Source organism: Thalassophryne amazonica, chromosome 2, assembly GCF_902500255.1.
Source record: "Thalassophryne amazonica chromosome 2, fThaAma1.1, whole genome shotgun sequence".
Classification (NCBI taxonomy): domain Eukaryota; kingdom Metazoa; phylum Chordata; class Actinopteri; order Batrachoidiformes; family Batrachoididae; genus Thalassophryne; species Thalassophryne amazonica.
Window position 1 is genome coordinate 37,275,213 of NC_047104.1, and position 16,215 is coordinate 37,291,427.

A 16,215-nucleotide genomic window follows, 5' to 3' on the forward strand; every position below is an offset into this window, starting at 1 on the left:
AACATACAAATAAATTATTAAAAAAAATCATACATTGCAATTTCTGGATTTTTTTTTTTTTTTTTTTTTAGATTGTCTCTCACAGTGGACATGCACCTAAGCTGAAAATTTCAGACCCCTCCATGATTTCTAAGTGGGAGAACTTGCAAAACTGCAGGGTGTTCAAATACTTATTTTCCTCACTGTGTGTATATATATATATATATATATATATATATATATATATATATATATATATACACACACATTGATTATGCAATGTGTGCCTATGATGAGGAATTTGAGTTTATAGATTATTTAAGATGTCTGTGTTTTGCTCTTCTGCTAATTTTGTTTGTTTTGTTGGTTTTGTTGTGATAAGTAAAAGTTGCTGATGTAAACGAGGTAGGTATATATAAGCTTTGCTTCTACCTACACCCTTTCGGTTGCATGGGTTGACTTGCTGAGAAATCAGTTTCATTTATTTAGTTTTATTTTGTTTTCTTTTATTTTGTTGCAAAGTTCTTTTCCCCGAACAGAATAAACTTGAAACTTGAGTTTTTTCAAACAATCAGGATGACCACACCTAGACTCAACTGCACAATTTCTTAAGGAATTTGTGATCTTTTTCCATGTTTTGGCTTTGGTTTCTGCTGAAAATAAAATAATAAAATTAAATCTATAAATATTACAGAGCATCATGGAATGATCTGGACTGAATGAATAATATGGATCTGCAGAGTTTTCACAGATGTTGCAGGCGAGGGTCTTGATGACCTTCCAGGTTCTAAATCTTTGTAGACTTTTTTCTTCCTTAGGGGGCGTGTTAATGTGATGTTCTGTATTTGGAGAGAAAATCATTGTGTACCTGCTGCTGTCTTTGCTGACAATTATCTGAATACATTCTCTTTTCTGGAAGGTCCTTTCGATCCAGGCTCTGTGGACCTACAGACAGCAAAGACAAAACCAAACAAGATCAAAACAGTTCTTCTGATACATCTTCAAATTATTCACATCAAATAGAAGAAAAGAAAATGTTTGATGAATGATAAATCACTACATTCAAAGATGGCAAGAATCAGTAAAACCTGTGTTTATGTCAAATCAAAATACATGAATGGCTCTAATCAATAAATATTTGTTTACTCTTATCTGGACCTATTGTTAAGTCTTTGGAATTTTTGTCCAGTCCCAATTTTAAAGTAAGCTAACATGTTAGAGTCCGATTCCAGGTTGTGCAAGGGCTTAGCAAGGTACAGTATAATCTGCAGAAGCAAGGTTATTCACAATTTATGAAGTCCTTGTGGAGTTATCATATAGTCTTGGTGTGTGATCATGCCAGAGACTTGGCCCCCTGGTGGCTATGATTAGAACTTACACTCAATGATCACCTTGTCTGAGGTGACCTTGTGTACCAAGTGTACCAAGACGGCCATAGTTGATGGACTCAGGTAAAAATCAATCTCTCTTCTTCAACAAACTTTGGCTAGCGATGGGGAATGCCTCTTTAGCTCTATCCAGTTATACCCTGGATAAGGTATAACTGGCCGTTTTTGACTACTTTTGGCTTTACTTCCATAATTTATCTTAGAAAATGGTTTACTTTGCCTTGTTTGGCATCATTTTTTTCAGCATAATCTCACTTATGTGACTTTACAGTTTTTCTTTCATTCTGACATACTGCATTTACACAGTGGGCCTCATGTATCAATGTGCGTACAGCGATATTTGAGCGTATATGGGGTGTACGCCAAAACGGCTGCGCTACTTGGCATTTATCAAAGTGGTCGTTGGCGTACGCTGCGCTGAAAATATACACCAGGTCGAGAGGTGGTGTAAATTATACACCAAAATGAACCAGCACTGGAATCCACATAAGAATGAAAATGATCAACATGATAAACAGTGCCATTATACAAATCAATGCATATGTTAGATAAATAACAGTTTCCTGATTATACTACATAATAATCAATACAAATTGTTGGTCTATGGAGCATGATCCGTGGCCACATCGCTGACTGCAAAGAAAGCGCTGCTCGCCTTTTTCTCCACAGCCTGGAGCCAGAGCAGCACTGAGCTTAACTTTATGTGGTGTGATCGTTTTAGACTATGAAATTGATAATAACAACTGTACTGATGTCATTCCATTCAACCGTGCTGCAATCAGGTTTTGTCGTCTCCATTCGTTTATCACAATAAAATAAATAAATACATTTAAAAAATAAAGAAATCTGACAAATTAGGCGTGTCTTATTAATTGAGCGAGCAAATATCCACGTCAAGAATTATTGACATGTGAAAAGAGAATACAGTGGTCCCTCGCTATAACGCGGTTCACCTTTCATGGCCTCGCAGTCTCGCGGAGTATTTAGTCCAATTTTGCATGCTTTTTTTTTTTTTCAGTGTTCTGTGTTCTGCGTGTCTGTTTATAAGAATCTTCTCGCCCACAAGAAAAAAGAGCGCCAACAACTACTCTTAACTGTGTTTGTCACTTGGAAACAGACACCTGCAGCCAGGTGTGAGTGGAAAAAGGCACGGCGTCAGGACGCAGAGGCACGATCTGTGAAATACTGGTCAGTCACTATTAATAATTTCTTGTGTCCAACCTCGTACATTGATCGTTAAAATTAAATTCGTTAGTTCTAAAAGCCATCATAATTATTTATAGGAAAACATTCTATTTTTATTTCTCAAACAAATGTTTGGGCCTGAAAACAGGTTGGTCTTATTTTTCTACTAAGGTTTGAACTTTGAGAGTGTTTACACATGAGAGAAAAGTGAGAAAATGTTCATGCCTGATTGAGAAAGTGTATAAAGTGTGTAGTGAGGGTTTTTACAGCTTTAAAACGTCTATAATAATTGTAAAAAATAACGCTGACTACGTCGCGGCTTCGCGTATTACGGGCTATTTTTAGAACGTAACTCCCGCGATAAACGAGGGACCACTGTAACACTTTTTTGATTATACTACAAAACAATTGATACGACGGCCGCTTTTGACGCTCTATTGGCACGCGTCATGATTGGTGGAGTTCTTTTTCTTTGCCGTCTTCCTGGCTTCCATGTCGTAAAATGAGGGTGTGTCTGAAGTGGAGTCTGAATATTTATGGGCGTGTTTATTATAATTAGGATCGTTCCACCCGCCGCATTTATCAAGGTCACGTCAGGCATACGCTGGAAATGGGCAGGTGCGCACTGCTTGATACATGTCACAGCAACTTTGGTGTACTTCACATTTACACCGTAAATTTACGCCACATGTGCGCAACTTTGATACATGAGGCCCAGTGAACCTAAATTCACACAAAAACATAAAATCTGAATAGAAAAATGTTTAACAAATATGTTTAACAAAGCATTTTTATAACTTAGAATGCAAATATAAATTGTAAATTTAAAAAATAATGTTCAAATGGAGGAAACAGTTGTATACAAATTATTTATATTAAAATGCAGGAAATGCTTCAGGCATCTATTGTTTACAAAACAGTACGGTGCCACACAAATTATATTTGTGTCACTCGGAAAAACAATTCCTGTCCAAAACAAGACGCACCCATATGGGGGGGTCAATGTACGTTGATGCCATGTATTTACACCATGGGTAAAGGGGAAGACTTCTTCCACCAGCCAGAGGTGTCAAAATGGCCTGACGTTCACGCGCGTGAAGGCGGCATGCATCCACAACCAAATATGTGGGTCTGTGAACATTTTATTTGGCTTTGGGTGTGCATTTCTTGCCTAATTGCTGGGTTTTTCCACCAACAGATAAATGGGGAATCATGGTTTTTCTTTACCATTTTAATTACTCAGAACAGAGACAAAGAAAGAGGGAGGAAAACCTCCCATTTGTGCACACATTGGACAAAGCGATCGATGGAGCACCGCTCCACACATTACCATAATAATTCAGGAAGAAGCCTGGTGAAAATTATTAATCATTATTCAGGTCTTACTGGGGCTATCAACAAAATTTAAAAATGAGTATATAGGATGAAGTCTGCACTTTCAACAAACATTCAAACTGAAACTGAAAGTGTGGGGAATTTGATGGGAGGACCGCTTAATTCAGCCACGTGACGTCAACACGTATCTGCATTAAACACATGGTCGATGACAGAGCAGTCCAGAAATTTAAGGAATTACTTTTACTTTGTGAGGCTCAGCTGAGGAATATCACTTGGATCACCCCTTGATCACATTAACTACAAGAGACAGAGGCTAACCTACCAGCTAACATTCCTTTTTGATTAGAGTGAATGCATTGGAGTGACAAAAGACAAGTTGTTGCCAGCTTGGTGGTCCCCTAAATAGATGAGAAGACTATTTTCTGCAAATCCGAGTGATGCAAGCATGACGTATATTGGTTGGTTGCTCAGCTAAAAGAAAAACAACTGAAGATAACGGAACACACTCTCAGGCAGCTGCATGTCTCATTTTCCTCTCATATTCTAGAAGTTATTGGAAAATAAACACTTAAATCTAAAAATTCTGTTTTTGTAACATTTGAGATGATTTCCAAGACATTGTACCGCTAACCAAAACATTAATAAGCTGAGTATTGATACAGAACACCATTGTGACATGTTTTATTGGAGCAACACTTGAGTATTTTCCGATCTATCTTACAATAGATCGGTAAGGACAATAGTGGTCATTTTATAGAAGACATATTCGCACCCCAGAGTTGCCATTTTTAGCAGCAATACATTTGATTTGACTACAAATTTTGACTTGCAATAGGGGAACATGTTAAGAGGTGGAAACCTCTAAAACTGAAATGTTTGCTTTTGTAACCAAGTAACCATGAGCTGGTCACATCATGGAGTGCCTATCAAATGACAACCACCAACTACTTGGCATCCTCATTTGTAGATAATCTGACCAAGGTGTTATGCAGGAAGATCAGCTACAATATTTTGGCCATGTGACACATTTCTCTGTGCATGATCCAGCATGCAGGGGTCTCAGTGATGAAGGCCCCAGTGGCTGGAGAAGGCCAAAAGGATACCCATGTTTAAACTGGCTGTAGTACTTTTGAGAGGTGAGGATGGACCATTGGCATCCTGGGTGGTTACCATCCAAGACCAAAAAGGCTATTAATCATTGATTAAAAACTCAGGTATTGAATATGCTGATTTTTGATATTCATCACTGTCCTGATATCCATTTCCATGCCTGCAGAATATCAATGCTGAGAAGATGTGGCTAATTTCTGGGATAGTACAGATTTGCATGTCTTTTATGCATCAAATCCTCTTATGTGCTCAGTAATCCATTTAAACAGACAAAATGCAGCGTACAACAAATCATCACCACGTCAGTGGTTCAGCTCATCAGTGTGGATTCAAATCAGCTCCTCATTCAACATTCTATCAAATGTGACCATGAAAACATGATGGACCAGACTGGCCATCAGAGTGTACACCTCAGTTGCACCCCCCAACTAACTACAGTAATTAATAGCGTCATGCTATAATTTCAACCCACATGCTGGCATGTTCTTCAGCTGATTTTCACCAAACATGACACATGGATGTGGTCAACCCCAGAACTGCCCTTTAATGAGTTGCTTTAGCAAAGCTCAATATGTTGGGGTAAAGGTCAACATTGTGATTTTCAATCCAATCTTCTCCAAACCTAGCAAACATACGTAGTTTGGCAAATCTGACCTCACTTTGGCAATTCCAGATCCAAAGGTCAATCACTGCGATAGATCAAGGTTGTTTAGTCAAAGTCCAAATCTAAGAATTTCACTCTGATTTGATCAAAACATGCCACACATACCTAGGTTGGTACCACAAATCCACATCGAGACAGATCATGTCTGCCTGTCTGTTGTCCTTTGCCGATTTTTACCAGACTTGGTATGTTGTACAGTATGTACTGGAAATTGCCCTTAGAGAATTTATTTGGACAAAGGTGAAGAAATTTTATTTTCAGTCCAGTTTGAATGAAATGCCCACACACTTAGGCGGATTCCAGGACTGCCTAGGCGAAGTTAACCAGAGGTCAATCATTTGAGTGAAGGTCATTCATGTCAGATGTTATGGTACATTCACACTGATAATTAGAACAGCATTTGGCCCAGTAGAGTGGATCACTGATTAACATCAACCAGCGCTGACATCCGCCAGACTCCGTAGGAACTAAGTTGACATCAGTCAGGCAATGCTAAAGTTCGTTGGGTTCCCAGAAAATTTTTCAATGTGCTTAAAAATCCTTGATGCTCATGCTAAAATGCCAGTAAGAGGTGAGCTCTGCTATGTCACCTGTGTTAGTACATCATTACTGCTCTGGATCCCTCGGCCATGTAGAAATATGATGGAAAGTATAGAACCTGTCTCAACGATGTATCAGCAGCAAGTAATGCAATTGCAGAGTTATGTCAAGTTTATATATACATGCTATGTCACAAACGTTGAGTCGACAGTCAGCTACACCAAACTATGCTACTGCTCCATAGAGTGCACTACCAATGCACCCGCCGTATAGTACGTTAGTGGACTGCTGCCTGCCACTGAGCTACGCTGACCTGTATTGATGTCAGGAAAATTGGACCCTTGGGGTGAGCCTTCTCTGGCTTTTGAAACCTCTTCAACCATTGCCATGTTTAATGTCATGAGGCTGTGCAGTGCCCTCTAGTGGCATGAAGTACAATATTATTTCACATAATGCCAGTGTAAAATATGTATGAAGTATGTCGGCAGTGACAGTGACATGTTTGAAATGTGCATGGATTTACAGAAGTAAATTGCACATGAATACGCCTCCATTGTTGCTCTTGCTCAATAATGGAAATATTAAATGTTCACTCTTGACATCATACCGTCTCAGACACATTTGAGTGTCTGAGGTAACTGTTGGAGGTCAGGCTTACCTTATATGAGCCTGTTGAACCCCTGCGTTTGACCGATGACCGCTTGAAGGAGCTGCCACGTCTTGTGATTCTGTCCATCCTGATTTCAAGATCACACTGATTAAAGTTTTCACTCCAGGATGGTCCAATCCTCAAACTGTACTCAGATGGTCCAGATGTCTGGTTCTTCGGTTTGTTGGGCTGCTGACTGACGGACACTCGGCACTCATCCTCTCGTTTCTCTAATCAGGATTAGAGGACAGAGTTGAGGGCGGTAGGCTTTAGCAGAGGCAGATTTAACAAATGCTGATTGAAGGTAAATCTCTTTTCAGGCATCTCTGTCTCCAAAGTGGTTTGAGAGCAGCTTTAACACGTTATACACATAGAATGTCTTTGTATGACACACAAGGAAACTGACAAAATCCTCAGTACTTTGTTTTAAATTGTTTGTTTTACAAGTTCACATCCAATTTAGTGGTATGAAAAATGACTTTCACAAAATGGGCAATATGCGTGGATGGGGAGATAGAGCCCAGGTATATTTGGTTTGAGTGTGCTGATAAAGTATAGAGAAGGCCAGAAAGAGTACAACACAGCCAGAAAATATTCACAGCACTTCATTTTCCGCATTTTGTTATGTTACAGCCTTACTCCAAAATGGATGAAATTCTTTTTTCCCTTCAAAATTCTACAGACAATACCCCATAATGACAATGTGAAAAGTTTGAGATTTTTGCAAATGTATTAAAAATAAAAAAACTAAGAAAGCATGCATACATAAGTATTCACAGCCTTTGCCATGAAGCTAAAAATTATGCTCAGGTGCATTTTGTTTCCACTGGTCATCCTTGAGATGTTTCTACAGCTTAACTGGAGTCCACCTGGGGTAAATTCAGTTGATTGGACATGATTTTAAGGTGCACACCTGTCTACATATAAGGTCCCACAGTTGTCAGTGCATGTCAGAGCGCAAACCAAGCAGGAAGTCAAAGGAATTGTCTGCAGACCTCCAAGACAGGACTGTCTCGAGGCACAAATGTGGAGAAGGGTACAGAAGCATTTTTTCCTGCTTTGAAGGTCCCAATGAGCACAGTGGGCTCTATCATCCATAAATTAAGACGTTCGGATACACAAGGGCTCTTCCTAGAGCTGCCCTCCCATCTAAATTGAGTGATCGGAGGAGACGGGCCTTCGTCAGGGAGGTGACCAAGAACCCAATGGACACTGTCAAAGCTCCAGCATTCCTCTGTGGAGACAAGAAAACCTTCCAGAAGAACAAACATCTCTGCAAAAATGCACCAATCAGGCCTGTATGTTAGAGTGGCCAGATGGAAGCCACTCCTTAGTAAAAGGCACATGGCAGCCCACCTGGAGTTTGTCAAAAGGCACCTGAAGGACTCTCAGACCATGAGAAACAAAATTCTCTGGTCTGATGAGACAAAGTTTGAACCCTGATGTGAATGCTAGGTAGGGATGGGTATTGATAAGATTTTAGCGATGTCGATACCATTATCGATTCCGCTTATCGATGCTATTCCTTATCGATACCTCCTGTGAATTTTCTGTGTACTAAAAGTCAGCTTTATAGGTTTTCTATGTCAACCACATTTTATTGAGTCTTAACATAAAAAATGAAATTGGTCACTGGATCCTTGATCTCTGGACATAAATAGAAATAAACAAAATCTATAGTTTTTGTCAAAAGCATTTCCTTTCTGATATTAATGGCATGAATGTCTCTCCATACGTCTGAGCTAACTCAGATGGCTGCTGGAGTCTGCAGGTCTGCAGCCATACAGTCTTTGGCTGCTGCACGTCAGTGCAGGACGTCTCATTTTGGGAGGAAAAATACATTTTGATCAATTGCAGTTTATTGTTTGTATTACAATGTTTGGAAAGAGGTGTCATTTGATTTAAACGGCGATTCACTTTGAAGTTATTAATTCTGAGCAGAGTGTACTTCATCTCACAGTGGGGATGTTTTCCCACCCGCTGCTTCCACCAACTGAGCAATCTTCATTCACACACCTTTGTTGTTTTTAATGCTCTTCTCTAACCGGTATTAATTTTCTTTGGAGTCCCTGTCTCAAAACTTTTTACGTATCACACGGAGTTATCTTTTTCAAAACTTACTCACTTTGGCTTTTTTCTCTAGTTACCCAGTCACACATTTCAGAGTCCCCATTTTCAAGTAATTTCTAAAGTCAAGTCCTGCTTAATTGGAACTGCGCCACAAGACACGCAGCACCTGACCTTTGACCTCTGAAGATATTCATGAACTGTGAATGATTCCTGAACATCAAACCTTATTTCCCAGACTGTGAATATTATTTCCAGAACCGTGAACATTCCTGTTTTAAGCCTTCAGTGAACTGTCTGTTGTTAAAGGCTTCAGTGTTACGAGTGCAATCACTCACCTCTCTCCTCCGTTCTCCTAGTTCGTGTTCTCGGCTCTGTGCGCCCCACCTGGCCCTGGCTCCAGTACCATATACTCCAGGATTTGAGTTCTCTTACAAGACTGTCTCGGGAACCTGCAGCTCCCTAATTTCCAAAGCTATGAGCGGGCTGACTCTCCACTCTGTAGGCACCCCCAGTGAAGCATTTTTATTTATCCAGTTATTGTAAATAAATATATTTAGTTTTGTTCACAACCAGTTCTGTTCCTTGCTCCCAGTATTTCAGTTCATTGCCTGCACCGGCCCAGTCCGGTCCGGACCTCTAACCATAACACCCCGACTCTTATTTTTCTTAATTTTCTCTCTTTTTGTGTGTTGTACTCACCCTGGTTGTTTCATATGGTGCAGTCGGTATGTTGTTACTCTCATAGGACTGCTGCAAGATCAACCAACTGGTCTCGACCACTCAATTCAGAGTGGAGGTCTTTCCCGAGTCCCAGACTCAGTTGTGCAAAGGTTTCAGTTTGCCGCCAACTCTATCCCCAGTCCTGGAGAGCTCTTGACATTCGGATTGAAGGGCCAAAATGTGTTAGCAAAAATGATCTAAAACCTCTGCCTGACACAAACAACAAATGAGACACCCGAGGAAACAGGTTTCAGTTTGTAAGCTCTTTTGTTATTTAAAGCTTTAAAAGGTACATGTCATACAGAGTACAGGTCTGAAGACAAATACAAAATACATTGTTTTATGCCACTTATATACAGTCCCCAAGGTGTGCCAAAGTTCACTGAATGAAATCATTTGATCGCATAAGACAGTCAGTCTCAAAGGCCATTCCTGATCGTTCATCATGCACTGATGAAAGAATGTCTCGCCTCATCATTCTTCTCTGTGGTCTTAGTACATTCCCTCTTCCATGGCATTGTTCTGCAATACAACCTATGACAGATAAATCAGCAGTAATAAAATGGCAATCTATTATTCAAAATCAATGAAGACAAATCATAATGGTAAGTATAAATGACATTAACTTTTAACTTTTTTAATATAGATGAACAAAGATATCCTTTTTTTTTTTTTTTTTACTTAAAACTGTTTTATAAGTGTTCCAATGTAAGAAACTTTTTGAACTTCAAAACGTACATTAATCAGAAATGAATCTTGAAAGAAAACACACTTAAAAGGGACCTCCTTAAAATTTTGTGGGCAACAGTTTCATTCTAAATGGTTAATCAAACTAGTATCTGCAGTTATTTTCAAAATATTTTTTTTCTAATAATTATCGAGCTAAACAAAATGTGCTAAAAATAATCCGCCACTAGTGACACTGCAGTCAACCCAGAAGAGTGTTGTCAGTGGATTGTAATGTGCTTACGACAACATTTTCGCAAGTCATTTTTTCATTTTGTTTTTTCAGAGATGACAGACAGTAGTAACACCAGACAGTTTTCTTTTTGAACCTACTATGGCGTTTAGTGAGAGTAATTAGTGATTTTGACTACACAGACAGCAGTGATGAACAATCATGCAGGACTGAAAAGCTGCTTTGGTGTGTCTGTGGTTATTGTGGATTGATGCCGTTAATGGTGGAGTTGCACTGGTGTCAAGAAAATAACGTGTTTGGACTGAAAATGGACCATGAATGTGGAATTCACTGCATCTCCGAGATTGACTCTTTCAAAAGAGCTTGCCTCGACCCAGTTATTTTGGAAATTATAACGGCATCCCTAAAAGAAGTTGTCGGTGAGGACTTGAGAGACCTGATTTCAAACACGTCCGTATGTATCTCACAGACTTTAGTATGTCTGTAAGCGTGGATCTTGTCATTTTAAAGATAATTCACCAACCATTTGCATCAGTGTGACATTTTCATGTCCAAAATATAGGACTGAAATTGCCACGGTAATGGATTATTTAAAAAAGTGTGAGGTGGAATAATAATAATTGTATCACATTGTCAGTAATTCACCACTTCAATCCCCAAAAATTTATTTTTATGATCACATGCTGCAGAGAGCTGATGAACTTGAAATGTAATTTTTCCCCCACATTCATTTGGTATCAGTGCTCCTCAAGACTCAATAAGGCTGGGGGTGGTGGGGATAATCTCTCTCTTAGGAGCAATTAGAGATCAGTCGAGTTTGATTGAATATCACAAATATGTACATATATATAATAATTTTTTCTCCCTCCTTTTATTACTGTTTCTACAACCCTAATTCCAATGAAGTTGGGACGTTGTGTAAAATGTAAATAAAAACAGAATACAATGATTTGCAAATCCTCTTCAACCTATATTCAATTGGATACACCACAAAAACAAGATATTTAATGTTCAAACTGTAAAGTAAGTCCCTTCGGCTGCTCCCTTGTTTGCACACGGGGTTGCCACAGCAAATCCAAGGTGGATCTACATGTTGAATTGGCACAGGTTTCACACCAGATGCTCTTCCTGATGCAACTCCACATCACATGGAGAAATGTGGCAGGGGTGGGATTTGAACCCGGAACTTTCTGCACTGAAACCAAGCGCATTACACCACCCCTGCCTATATTTAATGTTCAAAACTGATACACTTTTTTGTTTTTGTGCAAATATTTGCTCATTTTGAAATGGATGCCTGCAACATGTTTCAAAAAAGCTGGGACAGTGGTATGTTTACCACTGTGTTACATCACCTTTCCTTCTAACAACACTCAATAAGCGTTTGGGAACGGAGGACACTAATTGTTGAAGCTTTGTAGGTGGAATTCTTGCGCCACACATTTTCAATGGGCGACAGGTCTGGACTGCAGGCAGGCCAGGCTAGTACCCGAAATCTTTTACTACAAAGCCATGTTGTTGTAACACGTGCAGAATGTGGCTTGGCATTGTCTTGCTGAAATAAGCAGGGACTCCCTGAAACAGACGTTGGTTGGATGGCAGCATGTGTTGCTCCAAAACCTGGATGTACCTTTCAGCATTGACGGTGCCATCACAGATGTGTAAGTTGCCCATGCCATGGGCACTAATACAACCCCATACCATCACAGATGCTGGCTTTTGAACTTTGCGCTGGTAACAATGTGAATGGTCTTTTTCCTCTTTTGTCCGGAGGACATGATGTCCATGATTTCCAAAAACAATTTGAAATATGGATTCATGAGACCATTGCGTCTGTCCATTACAAATGATCTCGGGCCCAGAGAAGGTGGTGGTGTTTCTGGAATCTCTGAATCTTATATTATGGAATGTAGATGATGGAATCCCTAAATTCCTTGCAATTCAATGTTGAGAAACATTGTTCTTAAACTGTTGGACTATTTTTTTCATGCAGTTGTTCACAAAGTGGTGATCCTTGTGCCATCTATGCTTGTGAAAAGCTAAGCCTTTTGGGGATGCTCCTTTTATACCCAGTCATGACACTCACATTAGGTGTTCTTTGAGCATTCATGAACTTTCCCAGTCTTTTGTTGCCCCGTCCCAACATTTTTGAAATGTGCTGCAGGCATCCATTTAAAAATTAGCAAATATTTGCACAAAAACAAAAAACGTCTATCAGTTTGAACATTAAATATCTTGTCTTTGTGGTGTATTTAATTGAATATAGCTTGAAGAAGATTTGCAAATCATTGTATTTTGTTTTTATTTACATTTTACACAATGCCCAACTTCATTGGAACTGGGGTTGTAGTTTGATTAAAAATTTAACCATAAGTTAAAACTGTATGCCTGTGCATGACTTGGGTGATATTGACAGCAAGTCAGTATGGTGTCAAAGGGATTATCTTTTTTCTTTTGCTTTCTTTCTTTTCTGTGATCATTTCGCCTTTGTCTGCAGAGGATAGAGTTTTTTCTCCTGAAACTAGCTCTCCTCTGTTTGCAGAGGATTGAACTGTACATCTCCTACAAAACATTTAACAGGTAGATACTCAAATCTTTAATATCAGACTTCATAAATGTTAGTAACTGTTGAGCTTTGTTCACCACGCCTGCAAAAATATGGTAGCGGTCTAAAAATTATTGGACCAAACTTTATCGGAAAATAATTAGTACACTGATGGTTTTCAAAATGATCTGAAAAGGTAATCTGATAATGAAAACATTAGCTTTGATAATTAGCAGATTTGCTGAACTGTGCCCACCACTATACTAAAGTAATTTGAGGTAATGTATATCATTAACAGGAACACAGTGGAAAGTAACTAAACTATTGAGATCTTGTCTAAACGGTTGGCACACAGTTGGCCAGAGGGAGAAAATCTGGAGCTTTAAGCGGCGCAAAGCACTGTTGCTGTTAGAGCTATTCAGATTAATAAATATGATTATGAAATATGTAACTAAATAAACACATGCTTCAACAAATAGCTTCATGAGTTCAGTATTGAGCAATAATATGTGCATCACTGAGATAAATGGACTGCATTTATATAGCGTTTTTCCATCTGCATCAGACACTCAAAGCGCTTTATACATCAATGCCTCACATTCATCCAGATGTCAGGGTGCTGCCATGCAAGGTGCCCACTACACACCGGGAGCAACTAGGGGATTAAGGACCTTGCCCAAGGGCCCTTAGTGATGTTTTGGTCAGGCTGGGATTTGAACCGATCCTCTGGTGTCAAACCCAACACAATATCAAAAGTCACATGAATAATTTTCCAATTTTGGTATCTACACTTGCAGAATGATGTTAAAAGACTTTTTTGTGCGTCCCAGCATGGTAAATATGTGCACTAAATTTCATGAGGTTAAAAAAAAACAATGGGGAGGGTCTTTTGAAAATTTGTATGGGGTGCTATTTCACTGCGAGCATGTGCACGACCCCAAAATATCGAATTTTGGATCTGGCCAGACGACTTTGCAAAATTTAGTGAGTTTTTGAGCATGGCAAATGGGCAAAATTGAGCCTTGAAAAGTGTAAAGAATAATAATAATAAAAATAATAACAATAAACAGCACAATTACAAGAGGGTCCTCGTAGGACTTTGTCCTACTTGGGCCCTAAATATACAAGGTCTGTCCAAAAAGTAACAAACCTTTTTATTTTTTTTCAAAAACTATATGGATTTGAATCATGTGCGCTTGCAGCAGCCAAACTTGAACCTTCGTGTGCATGCGTGAGTATTTTCACATGTTGATGTCCACATTTTCTGCGATTTCTCTGGTAGTCACACGACGTGCCGGATCAACACAGCCTTCACTTTGGAAATGATCTGGTCGTTTCAGCCTGTCGATGGCCACGCGGTGCACCCTCCGCCGGTGTGGGCCGTCTTTAATCCGGTTGTAATGGTCCTTAATCTGTGTGACGCCGATAGAATCTTCACCGAAAGCCATCTGAATTTTGCGAATGGTTTCCACCTGGCTGTCTCACACAGTTTCTGAAAAAATTTTCATGGAGCAAAGCAGCAGTCGCTCAGCCATTTCCCTGACAATGAAAATCTGACGAGGGGGCTGGACCAGTGCTCACTCAAAGCCTGCCCACAGGCGAATGACGCAACCAACAGGCGTGAAAAAACTCACGCATGCGCACGAAGGTTCAAGCTTGGCTGATGCAAGCGCACATGATTCAAATCCATATAGTTTTTGAAAAAAATAAAAAGGTCCATTACTTTTTGGACAGACCTTGTATTATTTACAATCAGTCTAATTTGCTTGTGCAATTATTGTTGCATTTTTCACTCACTCATCTCCAACCGCTTACTCCAATTAAGTGGTGCGGGGTTCTGGAGCCTATCCCAGCAGTCATAGAGCGTAAGGCATGGTACACCTTGGACAGGACGCCAGGCTGTCGCAGGGCCACATATAGACAAACATTCACACCCACATTCACACCTACGGACAAAATAATCAATCCACTTAACCTGCATGTCTTTGGATGTGGGAAGAAGCCACGTGGAGGGAACCCACGCAACACAAACATTACACTGGGGGCAACTGCCTTCACTTTGGCCTGCAGACCATTGAGTGCTGAGGCCATGACAGCAGCCCCATCGTATGTCAGCATCACAAGTTTATCCCAAAAACTGTCGCCCTGCAAGTTTTCATTTAATACTTCAAAAACAGACTGAGCATCTCATCACTCAGAAGCATAAATTTTACCTACAATAACATAAAAAATGACAGAAAGTTGGGCACGGCCAGAGGTATCATTTGTTTCATCCACCTGTCATCCAAAAAAAAAGGAGCAGCCTGAATTTTATCTCTGATCTCATCAGAAACAGTGGCTGCAAGAGCAGAACTCGAGTCACTTTGGATAGAACGAGACGTACCAGAAAACACAGCTGATGACTGGAATTGTGTGGCCAGGACAGTCATATTTAGATCATGTTTCTGTCTGCCTCAAATTCTCCTTGTTGGATGATTCCCTACTCTCATCATGCAAGTCACAACACTAAGGTGGTTTAGGAAGAGACAGACGCTCAGCGTCCGGGGGTGGGACAAAATTGTGGTATTTTTCCAACATCCAAGTTCCAAGGCCATGAATAAAATCATTCCATGCAGTCCCATTGAAATGAATGGACGTTCAGCTTCTACGGGAAAATGCATTGATGCTACGGGAATGTATGAGAAACTAACCGAGTCAGTCGATTTATGATAAATAGCTGATTCTGAACAAACTTGTCTTTGAGATGAACATGTTCTAACATATTTTTAGTCAATGAGCTACATTTGCGTTTATATTTTTGTTGAGTATATTTGACCTTAGTAGAGAAGCTTGAATCTTTGACTGGACTGGGTTGCTTGACGTGAGGACATTTCGCTTCAAATCACAGAAGCTTCCTCAGCTAAAATTCTTGCTCTGGTAGTCTGACTTCTGTCTTGACTATTGTAGAGAAGAATAAACCAGAAGCCAACAAAAGCTGGCGTTTTTAACCTAACCAGACCCCTCCTACCGAGAGGCCGACTGCTATAGGCTAGTGACTAAACAATAGCTCTAACTGGCACCTGTTGTGCACTCTCCTAATGATGGGATGGAAGCCTCCCTAGGTTAAAA

The 16,215-nt window shown here is 39.8% G+C and overlaps 1 protein-coding gene across 1 annotated transcript in view; it reads right to left on the reverse strand.

The window, feature by feature from the left end:
* Nucleotides 1–15,536, reverse strand: part of LOC117503507 (transient receptor potential cation channel subfamily M member 1-like) — a 143,711-nt gene extending 128,175 nt beyond the window's left edge. Inside the window, exons 1-3 of the mRNA XM_034162772.1 lie at nt 15,491–15,536; nt 6,863–7,083; nt 848–924 (exon numbers count right to left, since the gene is read on the reverse strand). Coding sequence (XP_034018663.1) covers nt 848–924; nt 6,863–7,083; nt 15,491–15,536 — 344 coding nt within the window. The remainder of the gene's footprint in view (nt 1–847; nt 925–6,862; nt 7,084–15,490) is intronic.
* Nucleotides 15,537–16,215: the final 679 nt, after the last annotated feature.